This window comes from Opisthorchis viverrini (genome assembly GCF_000715545.1).
Source record: "Opisthorchis viverrini unplaced genomic scaffold opera_v5_229, whole genome shotgun sequence".
NCBI classification, from domain to species: Eukaryota; Metazoa; Platyhelminthes; class Trematoda; order Opisthorchiida; family Opisthorchiidae; genus Opisthorchis; species Opisthorchis viverrini.
Window position 1 is genome coordinate 167,727 of NW_008751888.1, and position 12,174 is coordinate 179,900.

Below are 12,174 nucleotides of genomic sequence, written 5' to 3' on the forward strand. Positions count from 1 at the left end.
AGCGGTGTTTGGCGGGAAATGCAAATGCATTACCATTTCTACGGAACAAGTCGCCACATGTTCCAACCCCCAACCTGGAGGGCCGGGAGACTGTGTTCGTCAGACCTCTAACCATTGACCAACCTGGTATGAGAGACTCTGTGAGTGTCGTGGGACACTCCCCAGTATAGCTCAACGGATCGCTGAGGTGCGCAAACCGTCACACCACGGTAAGGTCCAGTCTCTTCGTCACTGGCTTCGTGAGCATAAGAGTCTTCGTCGATTAGGTTATTGAAGCAGCCACAATAGAACGTGTGGTTTTTGTGGACTTAGCTAACCTTGTTTGTTTTCAAATGATTTCCGGTCTAGGGTCTATGGTGACAAGGCTGGAGATGTCATCTATGGACTGAAGAATCGCCCTAGCACTGCCGTCCCACTGGTAATCCAAAGAATGCGGCAAAAAGATTCAGAATGGCGCGATGCCATCCGTACTTATCAGCGTTCTTGGGCTGAGCAGGACGCACGGAATTATCTCCGATCCCTGGATCATCAAGGTGCAACTTTCAAACAACGTGATGCCCCTCTAATTCGTAGCAAAACCATGGTCAGCCAAATCGAAGCGATTGCTGGGGACGATAAAGTAGGTGCCATATCTGTGCCCGAATTGCAATGGTATATCGAATGCCCTTCAACCGTGTGGATAACTGTCAGTCTGTTTTCTATTGTCTAGTCTTGTCGAACTCCGCCGGATCTCATTGGCAGCATGATTTCCGCATCGTTGACCCAGCGGTGTCTAACTGTTCGAACTGACCTCAAGACTCCTGGTACCTTTGGCTCTGCATTGATCAATGTGAATGAAGGTTACAAGGAGAACGGAGCACCTCACCTGGCTCTCGTTTACCCTCCACCGCCTACGCGAAATTTACTTTTGGAGGATGCGGCGTCGCTCATCATCCATCACGTGAAACGTCAGTCCAATACCAGCAAAGAGGACAAACGTACGATGAAGTACTTGGTGAGTTTTTTTTGCATCGATTAACGACATTTTTGTGTTAGCTCTTTCGCATCTCGCAGACTTGTCATACATTTACCGAGTAGTTGCTTGCCATACTTCTACTCGATCGGGTTTATCAAAGGCTCATCAGTGCGCTGCGACGAAATACTAAACCCCGAATTCTTCTGGAGTTTTCCAACCCCGAACGCCTAAGGTCCACTAATGCGACTCATCCGCGCGATGCTCGCGGCTGATTTATTCACAACCACAGCCATGCATTACTTACATCTTGAACAGCCCAGCCTCACTTGAATCTGGACATATTGAAGGTTGAAGACCATAATCTTGGCCATTTTTCAACCCGATCATCATGCATACGGACAGTCCGAGTGAGGAATGCGATTATACCATGGATTGGAGAGGGATCGGGAATGACTGCCCTCTTCGGTTGTACATGTACGATGAACTTTAACTCACTTGTATCTGTTCGTATGCTGTCCTTTTGGTTCGGGATTCATTGGTTGTGTCGACCGACTGAAGAGAAATCTTTGAATTGTGCAGCTGAATCCTTCGCTGGTGTTCCCAAGCTCCGGCTTCTGGAATTGATCTTGCGATAATTTCTGCGAAACCGGGTAGTGTATACAATGAGCAAAAGTGTTCTCAAGTCTACCGCCCAGCCGCTTGCTCATTGGGACATCTCCGATTGGGACAGTAGTACCAAATGGGCAATCACTCGAGCTGTCACAAGCACTGCTCATCTGCCTCTCTCTAGCAGCTGAGGTCATTCCACCATTAGCGGCGGTTTCGTAATCCATGAGTTGAAACATGCTTCAGGGACAAACGAGTCTGTCAGACTAACTACTACCTTCTACTTATCAAGTAAATATGGCATGATATGAGAAAAAGCAGGGCTTCGGGAAAACGTTCATTGAAATTGGTTCCTCGGGAGAGGCCACGTTTGGAGGGATTGACTATAGACATGGACTTTCATTGGATGATGCTCAGACAGTTTGACGTCTGTGCATTTCAAGAGTGGTTCGGTCTTGGTACCCAGTTAGGAAACGCTGAGTTCATGGTCGAAAGTCGTACAGAGGTTTCAGTTTGGCAGTGGTCCTGGAGCCGTTCTGTGGAAGTCATCGTTGCGCCATATATGAATTTTCGTTATAAGTAACATTTGCGAGACCAATACATTCCCAGGGCCCTCACCTAAGTTTATTTGACACGTTGGGTTGACCGAAACTCGGGGACTGAGCCCCAAGAAGGGCGAAACCGGTCGTGCGCTGTTGAAGGGTTTCAGCAATCTTGTGAGTAGTTTCCTTAACGAAAGCAGTTGTGCAGCAGTTTTTGGCGTGTAGCTCACACGTGTAATTTGCCTCCAGATGAGCCAGTCGATTTGATCGATAAATTCGACAATTTACCTAGCTGTATCAATCCCCGTGGGAAGGCCGTTTTGGAAGGAATGCGCCACCCCCACGTCGTATTTAGCACCGTGGATTTTTGACGTTACAATGTACTTTATATGAATTTGTGTGCAGTAAATATGTTCACTATGGTATGCGAGTGATAGACGAGGGCTATGTTTGTTGAGCAGTTACATCCGCAGCGTTATTCTGGCCTGGAGGACTCACGGAGTTGACACGGCGAAGAAATGACATGTTTAGTTTGTTTAATCGGAGCGTACTGATGAGACCGATTAATTCATTTTGATTTCGACAAATACCAATCCAATGTGTTAATTTTCTCCTCGCTCAAGAATTACATCCACTTTCAAATCATATCTTCATGGAAGCAAGTCGCGTGCAATGTAAAGACCAGTTGAACTCCATAGACCACGGCAACTGAACTACATGCCTCAATTACTAGAGTCTCGTTCGCTCCGCTATCCTCTTTCCTCCGTCATTTGCTGCTTGAAAACAATAAAATGCTAGCCAGACCATGAACACATTAGAAACCTGTCGAGATGACCCAAGTGGTTAGAGCGCGAATTTACTGAACCGGAAGGTCCGTGGTTCGAACCCGACCTCTGCCACTCGACTTCCTCTGTCTAGGCTTGGGCGACCTGTATCTATCCCAGCCCTCGTGCTTCCTCCGGGTGGTATGGCAGCTAGTTACCGAAAGGGTGCTACTGATGAACGATTATTATTATATTATTATTATTATTATTATTATTCGAAAGGTACCGACTTGGCTGTCACAACACCTGAAGGACGTCACAGTCAGTCGCATCGGGATATCGATGATATTGCTTTCACCGTTTAGCATTATTTGAACCACTCATTTGTGATACCCTTTCGGTTCATGGCGGTCTCTGCTACCCGAAGGATTAGATTTTGTCGACCCCGAAGCACTTCCCTACCTGGAATGTTGAAAGTCATGGGTTTGACTGCGCGGCCTTTTCCTGCCTGCAGTGGCATTCGGATCCTGTATATAAACATACGGTCTACGACCCACTGTGCGAATCGGCCAACTCAACTGCTCGGAAACCGGTAGACCTAGCTTAAGTTTAACTAAACAGTCCTAGCAGGAAATGGTATCAGGCGCGCCACTGGGATCGGTCCTGCAGGGTTACCTGGAAGGTGCGAATTTCCCATAACAACTCCAACTGGAGCTGCTTTCATTCTACGTTGTCATGTTATGAACCATCTACTTCGAGCCTTTAGCCAACAGTTGTTTGGAGCAGAAAACAACGGTTCTTTGGGTAGGCGGTGGTTGGGCAACGGGCATACGCAACCATCTCAACTTGGTAGGTTTAATCTGCTGCTGTAACGATTTGGATTCGTTACCACACTTATGCACATTTCGTTGTATAGTCACTGCAGCCAGCTAACTCGCAATGTAGCGGCAATGCGGGCGATCAAACGTTCGAAGACACCTTAGGTCTTCGGATCAGAGGATCTAGGTTTCACAACCATAAAGTAGGACCGCCCTTACAGTCACCCTGTGTACACGATCTTTAATCTCCAAAGAAACTCGGTCCTGACGCTATGAATGACTAGCAAATGCTGTTCGCGCCTTGGTTATCCGCGCACTTGAATGTCAGACGAAGGCTAGGCATGGACCATTGGGTCTCCGTTGCTCTCATCTATCGTGTAACGTGACCAAAATGGCCCACTTGGCACGCACCTGATAACTATTGTACCATCTTTTTTCCTCCCTTTACCTTGTTAAATAGTGTGAGGGTATTAGAATGTGGGCGCTTATGAAACCGTTCCAAAATAGTGCTGGGTTTCTGCATGACAAGTTCCATAGGCTTTCATAGGTTAGTCTGCGATTGAGGCTCCGGCCAGTGTGGCATGCTAGTGCATAAACAGTGTTTTCACCTGCTTTCATGGTCAGTGAAATAAGAACTTTTGATTAATCGTTTCTTGCTTTTGTGTGCGTTTTCGCACCCGTTCTGTTTTTGTTTCAAGTGAGCCCGGTATCACTTTTAGACGTTGCCCCCCCCCCCCAAGCCTGGGTTAAGCCTTCATTTTCCAAACACTCATTTTAGATGCGCACTGTCGTTCAGGACTTATTCATGGCTGAAAGATTTCCCATGTCTGATGACGAGGAGGATGAAGATGAAGACGAAGAAGAAATGTTGGAGGAATTGCCCGATGGCGAAGAGGGCAATCGCACTAGATCTAGTCGTCAGTCCCGGTTACGCCGTGCAAAAGAATCTAGAAAATCTGATGCTCTGCTGGATTCTTCTGTTCTTCCAGACGAAATTCCAGAGTCTGACAGACTGGAGGAAACCAGATGTGGTTCACCCGACATGTATAGTTCAAAATTTGGTTCAAGACACGCTTGTGAAGTGGATCCATCCTGTTTTTCTGCCGATCAGGAAAGACATACTGTCAACAATTTCGGATCGAGTCCCGGAATGTTCCCTCCGATGGACGGGCGACAATCTCCTTCGAGTGAGTCACACCAGATGGAAGATGTGTGCGGCGCGAATTTTCCGAAAGAGGAACATTATTCTCTATTGTATGGAAGCAATCATTGGTGAGTCTTCCGAGATTTCCTGTGCTTGATCCAGTGCTTTTGCTTTTCTAGTCGCGTTGCCTGTTGACATCAGCTTTGCATATTCTGTCTTTGGTAAACACTTAGAGCTCGAGGTAGCTCAGTGATTAAGGTGTGAACTTTCAGACCCAGCATGGACATGTCTACTGATCCTGTCTGGGCACCGAGACGGTTGTACAGCTAATTGATTACAATTATTTCTTGAATGAACGTCATTCGCACCGGATCTCAAGTAGATGCAAATTCAAGAGCTTCTTTAGTGATTCCTGCCATTTATCAGTGCTTAATTTCGGCGTGAAAGCGGTGCAGCGGGATAGTGCCACATTCGAACAAAGTTTTAATTAAACCGCATCATTCCCCAGTGGTCGAATTACGTTTGCCTTACATCTATTCTGTATACCTTTCCATCAGGTATGCCTTCCTGAGACTGCATCACCTACTCCTTTGCCGGCTGCATCTGTTTCGGTCCCGGAGCCTTGAGTTATCTATGCAAGCCGCGTCGGAGAATAATGCTCCTGTGCAAGCGGCTGAGGTTTTGCGTCTCAAACGCTGCGGTAAGTTCTTGCGGATTACAAAATTTTGTTTCATAGTGAACGTGATTTTTCGTGCTCATCCCGCGACAGTCGACGCCTTGGAAGTCATCCCATGAATCGCCTCGCCATCATCTGTAAACGGTCCGCATGTTGCACAATGGTCCCAACCGTTACAGTTTCGTTTACCGATGACTTAAGATATAGGCTTGGCAGCCACATCTCGAGAGCAATAGCTGATGAATTTATCCAAGTTTTGCAGCGGTCTTTTTGTTGGTAGGGATATCGGGAACACAAGCTATGCATTAAGACAATATGACTGGGTTATGTTCGCCACTGTCTAGGCGTTTATGTGTCCTGTTTCGGGGTCCCTATCCATCCAAGGATATAACAGTGCCCAACGCAGCTGAATTCGCTGCCAATGGCCTCGATACTTTGTCCTCAAGTCATGGTCTGAGACGGGATTGATCAACTAATCTGATGATACGAGCTACCGCTATTTGTTTGGCTGAAGAAACTTTCCTCCGGTATCCCGCCTTTACAGCACCTTCGTACCTAGCCTACAACCGCTTCTTACGTGGAATTAGTTTACTGAACCAACCAAAAAGATTAGAGTAGTTAGCGGTAGTAGCATCGGAAAGTGTCTATCGGTTCTCTGAGGGGCAGGGTGGCGGTTTAGAGCACATGTGAGTAGCCTAGCGGTGAGTTGGAATTAAACCCAGCTTGGCATAAGTGTAATCTGTACTTCGTCTCCCTCCAAAACCCGCAGCTCTATAAGGTCTGTGATTTTTTGGATGGGGCCCATCGCACACTCATCAGAATATGGCCATATGCGAAGCCGCCTGACCATCGTTCGAATACCTTGTCATCAAGTGTTCTCTGCGGTTACTGTAAAAGGGGGGTACCAACGAGCTGGTTCGTCTGTATATTCCAGATGGACAAGGTTCTCGTCCGAAGGGATCTGAAGAACGGCGTTTTGGAGACCTTCCAGAGTTCGCCTGATTGCCTCATCAATAAAAATACGCAACATAAATGAAGATTAGACATCTTTATCGGACCCCACTGCTTGTAAGAAAGCTTTTTGACACCTCCCCATACACTCAGGCATGTTCAAGTGCGTGAAGACAAACAACGCATGATATTCACAAGCTTTTGTGGCACACTTTGTTGCGAAATCGTGTAAGGGAGAACTGACCAGTCGACAGAATCAAATGCACTCTTCAAGTCAAAAAAAAACTGAGAGTGTAGGGTGCCTAGCGCATGCTTTGCCCCTTCCAGTTTAATTAAATAACCACGAGAAGGCACTTGACAGGACTTCTGCAGTTGGGGCTACTGTGTGGCTGGTCGAATGGAATGATTTTAGTGGGGTGCAAAGGACGAAATTATTCGTTTCCGGAAGCGAGCCCTCCATACTGAGGCATCATAGGACACCTTCCATATTGTTGTGTTCTTCTTTGAAGAATATGGAACATATGACCAAACGAATGCAACCCTTGGAGTTCCCCCATATCATCTTTGAGTTGATCCCTCGGGCTATGGTGCCGTTGTGGTGCACGTTGGCTCGACTGGCGGGCGTGGTTCGACACGTATCTCCATTGTTTCCGTTTTATTCTTTGAGGCCTTTGAAGGTGGCGATCTTCGTTTTCTATTTTGTTAGTCTGACGTTTGAGCCAATGATGCTTGTTTGTCATCTGTTTACCCCCAAATCATCGGTGAATGAAACTGTGGCAGCTACAACCACTGTACGACGAGTACGCGGTTCTTACAGCTGACAATGATGATGATGATGGTCTATTTACTCCTCTGGTTGCCTTTTTATATTTTGTAAGTTTTTGGTGATGCCTTCTACCAACTCATGTTCCCACTGCCCCGTTTTCATCGTGTAGGTGGTGTGGATCCCTCCGACTACTACAGCCGTGCTCTAAAACTGGTGAAGGACTTCCTTGACGGTGGAGAAGACGTAACCGTTTATGAGGATCGCCTTCGGGACATGTTTGGAATCTATGCCTATCCTTGGTTTACGTTAGACCGCCTAGTTAATAATATCGTGCGGCAGTTGCACGCTCTGGCTAGCGGCGACGAACTTAGTCATCGGCTGACGTCACTTCATCGTTCCTGGGTATCCGGCTCAACGTGCAGCAGTCCTTTCCCTAGCCGTCATCTCCACACCCCTGCAGTGGCTCCTGGGGCCCCACAGTAAGTGTATGTCTCTTGGCGAAATTCATCATTCTTCATGGCAGGTTTTCTGAACTGTGTATGTCTTCGCTTATGTTAAATACTCAATGAACTTTACTTCTTCTGTTGCCTACTGCTTTTGCTGTCCCCGGCGCTGTTGTTGGTAAGAGTACTCATGGGACATTGGATTTTACATGGGGTCGATCTTACCGACCCCAGGGAGGTCAAGCAACGACTTGGCCCGCGATATGTGCAAGCCAGTACTAGCAAACACAGCTGCGCTGGTCCTTGCCGTATTCTTGAATGGGTACCCCGAGACATTGTCAGACATGACCTAGTGGCTCTCATGCGTCTAAGCGGTTGCTCTTAATGCATAGCTTCTCTACCAATCTCCCTCCAATGGAAAGGCCATTGGCAACTTACCACACTCTATCTCAACGTCCGTTTCACCACCCTTTGCAGACAAATTCAACCGTATTTGTTTAATCCGACCTGTGTATTCTCATTTGCCATGCTTGTTGCTGTCAGGTATTAATTTTTTTAAACTTGTTATTCCTTTACCTACTTTCCATTCCTCTATCTTACTTCCAACTCATTCCAGTAGCATTCGTGGTCCGCTTTGTACACGGGTTTGTCGGCTAGCAAACGAAGCGGCTTATCGATCCCAAGCCCTTGCCATCATCAGTTCATGCCATGGCCAAAGTGGAGGCAGTAACTGGACTCAACCCGGCCCCGTTGGCCCTGTTGGTTCTTGCAGCCAGACTAACAGTAGCAACCAATCAGTCGGTGCCTCTAACAATATACCCAACTGCTACGCAATAGTAATGCTCTCAGAAGCCTCAACAATGCTCATCCGGCTGATTTCACCTACAGTTGGATCAGCTGGATATGACTCGTCAACAGTACCACATGTCTGTTTGTCATCCCATCGCCCTGCTTATCCAGCGCCGTCTTCCGCTCCCAGCACTTCCTCGGTCGCTCCCTCCGGCCCAGCAAGGCATTGGTTTGGTTACCTCAACGCTCATCTGGTTTGGACCATTGGCTATGTCCCCCGCGATGTGTATTCCCACATCCGGCCCGTGTTTCTCTATCGCACTGTTCGTCACTGTGTGAAAGCCCTCACTTATGCGGCTTATCGCAGGCGACAGCAGCAGCTGGTTGAAACCGGTGATACCCAACCAGAGGAGGTAAGCCGGCCATTTGTGTTTCAGGTCTATTGGAGTAAGCTCGAAATTTTTAGATGCTGAATTTTGTCGTTCACCCTCAAGACGACTTGGTATTCCTAGCTCCCCTAAAAGGGACCATTGTCTGTTAAACCCATGGACAATCAGGAAATTCCACATCACCTTTTAGTGCCTTACAAACACACTAATATAGATTATCCTTTAAACTTGATGTTTGCTTTCATAGTTCACGCTGGTCGTTACTTTCAATCATACCGACAGCACGAAGTTGCCGATGGGTTCTGTTGCTGGGGGGATCACGCCATCGGCTTTCTTTTTTCCCTTTATTGTACCAATGTCTCACGGCTGACTGCGACTGTAGTGTATGGTGTCGAGGAAATCGGGAGATCGATTCTGGAACAAGCTAGAATTGCAATGGAGGCTATCGGACACTCAACCCATGAAACCAAATCCGGGAATAGGGGCACTTTTCTAGGGACCAGCCTCGACCTAAGATCGAACCAAGGGAACGGTCGCGTTTTTGCTAGTCTACACAGTATGGTTTTCACATACCAAATATTCTGCTCGATGAACATTTATCGGGTGGATGTTAGTATGAAGTATACACAAACATCTCTTCTGAGAGTAAGAAACAAGCTGTGGGATAAAGCCGGATCAATCAAGGCTCAGAGTGCTTTTCTATTCCTACGTAGGCTGATGCTTGTGGAGTAAGATCGTATGTCTAACATCTTAGAGAGCCGCCGCTTAGATTTGCTGAAGTTGCAGATTGATCAACCTACCAGTGAGTCACCGTCATTAGTAAATCTCAAATTTTGTTTTTGATGCACCCCACTCCCCTATTTAACACGTGCTGTGTTTCACTCCCACAATTACAGCTTTTGTACAGTGCTATCACCTCGCGCGAGCCTTCGGAACTAGGCTCCTTCAACATCGCCTCCAAACATGATGAGCAGCGGGAGAAGGCGATCGGAACCGACACTGAATCAGCTTGCTCATCTAGGAACACCGAAAGCGCTTCGTCGTCGTCATCAGTCACTTTCGAGCATGATGTCTGGGAATTCATGTGCCATGTATTCAAAAGTGACCTCACACGCAAGGAGGTATGTGTACCCTGTTTTCTTCGTATCATTCTGCGCTGCTAGTTTGCCCCCCCCCCGCCAGTCCTTCGTTGTAGCTCGATTTGTGTCACTTTTTGCTGCCAGATGCTGTTCACACGGTAGCATTATGGGACGCAACCCTTTGCTATTAATAGCGTTTAGTCCATCTTACTATTTCGCTTCGATAGCGCCTTGTAAGTAATTTGGAGGTTTCGGGCTTCACAGTTCAGTTTTTTTGCTGGAAGCCTTACTTGTACCGCGAAGCTGTTTCACCAATGGTGCACATCTCATCCGTGCCGTGAAAGATGTTTGAATTCTTAATTTTTCCGGATGGAAGTTTGAACGATTATATACTTCCAGTCCTCTAAAATGGTAATCGCACTGCTCGTATTTTTCTTCATGAATGTAGCAGCTTTACGGTGCTCCCACTTTAGACTGGAGTGTCGATATTTCAAACGTTTTTTCACGGTCGCGAAATCTTTTAGGATATCGTGTTTGGGTACCCAAATCCATTCGCACCAGTTCAGGCTTTGCTTAGCTCTCTTCATTACCCTTACTTTTCTCGATACGATCCAGATAGGTTTGATGACGGTTCACCAAATATTCCCATTTGTACACTGAATTATTTGGTTTTAGTTCCGCCATAAATCTTAGGTTGGCACGCTGTTGTTTTTCGAACACGTGTCTAAGTCCGCTATGTTTTTTCGCAATCTAGCTGTTCCGGGATACCTTCTCAAGTGATTGTATGCAATCCACGGATCGACTCACAGCCAAGTCAGCTCCACGCACTCACAAAATCAATTGGTCTGTTGGTTCCTACGGTATATTCATCCGTCGTAAACGAAGGGTAAGTCGTCTTCACCTGTGTCCTGTTACTTTCGGATGTAATTCCCATCGGATTTCCACCGTGTTCTGTCATCTGCTCAGCATTACTTGTTTATTTTGATGGGAGTTTTTTTGGATTGGTCATACTTCACGGCCATAGCTGATTGACTTGCTTGTGTACAGTGGTTGTCAAATAGCAACCAAAGTGTATTGCTTTTAATATAATGGCGTATGTGGATTTCCCATTACGCGGCGACTGAGTGTTTAGATTTTACGAAGATATCCCTGTTCAGCATGATGATGTGTAGGCCTATGACCAGGGTGGTCTGCGTTGGGTGTGGACCTCAGAAAGAGTGGTCTTCAGGTAGACTTTTGTACGTGCCTGTTTTCTGTGCTACCTGTGCTCTGGGATTCTGACGATTACGAGTGCATATCAAAGGTTACTTGATCAGTTTTCCTCTATTTCTAATAAACTCTGCTGCAGCATTCGTTGCGTGGACCATCCCCACGGAAATGGCACGCATTTCACGCTCGCTGGATTCTGGAACACGCCAGTCCAGACGAAACTGTTAGCTCCCAACTCCCCAAATTAAATCCCACGTCCAACGACGATCCAGTTGCTTCTGTACAAGTCGAAACTCCAGAAATTCCTAGGTGGGATTATGGTTACGCTCCACCTCCATGTTCCACGGTCGAAGAAGACCCCAGTAATCCACCTGCGGAACCTCCCACTACAGATACCGACTCCTCCATCCATCGTGGCGGTTCACCCACTCGGCGAACTGATGACACTTCCAACCAAATGTCTATATCTTGATGCCGTTGTGCAGAGCGTTGCTGTGACCCACCATTCCCACTTTCTACTCAGACTGACCCCACACACCTTTGTACATTGCTGCAGTAACCCACCACCTCACGCTCCTTGTATTTTTGCCTTGTTTCCTCCTGTCTTCTACGTTCAAGTCATTTTCATCAGTTTTTGTCCATACCGGTAATGTGACCAACCTCGATTTGAACATCATTGTACACAGAATAACAACACACTTGTACGTTTGGTGCTATACCACACAACAGTTCGTCCCCCCCCACACACACGCACATCTGCACACAGCATATTGTTGGTGGTGGTGGTGGTGGTTGCGATGACGGCAATGATTATGATGTTATCCTACGCCTTACACCCGAGTACAGAAGAACTCCTTTTTTCTACCACTACTATTGACTCTGTTCATCAACCCCATGTTATTCACGGTGTGCATACTCGACTGCCTTCACTTTGTCTCTTGCGAATCTGTTCGCATGATTCTCCATCTGTAGTTATTACGCGAATGCGTATGTTCATACACATCCATGCCCTTCGTTTATTGTTTGCGTTCACTGTCGGTTAT

General features: G+C 46.9%; 2 protein-coding genes across 2 annotated transcripts in view; one reads left to right on the forward strand and one right to left on the reverse strand.

Annotated features, from left to right (window-relative positions):
- Nucleotides 1-1,800, reverse strand: part of T265_08685 (hypothetical protein) — a gene marked incomplete at both ends in the record, with an annotated part of 13,899 nt that extends 12,099 nt beyond the window's left edge. Inside the window, one exon of the mRNA XM_009174559.1 lies at nucleotides 1,451-1,800. Coding sequence (XP_009172823.1) covers nucleotides 1,451-1,800 — 350 coding nt within the window. The remainder of the gene's footprint in view (nucleotides 1-1,450) is intronic.
- T265_08686 (hypothetical protein) overlaps nucleotides 1-12,174 on the forward strand; it is a gene marked incomplete at both ends in the record, with an annotated part of 41,966 nt that overhangs the window by 28,692 nt on the left and 1,100 nt on the right. The window contains 8 exons of the mRNA XM_009174560.1: nucleotides 349-619; nucleotides 710-994; nucleotides 4,464-4,957; nucleotides 5,387-5,529; nucleotides 7,392-7,701; nucleotides 8,282-8,867; nucleotides 9,740-9,964; nucleotides 10,677-10,808. Coding sequence (XP_009172824.1) covers nucleotides 349-619; nucleotides 710-994; nucleotides 4,464-4,957; nucleotides 5,387-5,529; nucleotides 7,392-7,701; nucleotides 8,282-8,867; nucleotides 9,740-9,964; nucleotides 10,677-10,808 — 2,446 coding nt within the window. The remainder of the gene's footprint in view (nucleotides 1-348; nucleotides 620-709; nucleotides 995-4,463; nucleotides 4,958-5,386; nucleotides 5,530-7,391; nucleotides 7,702-8,281; nucleotides 8,868-9,739; nucleotides 9,965-10,676; nucleotides 10,809-12,174) is intronic.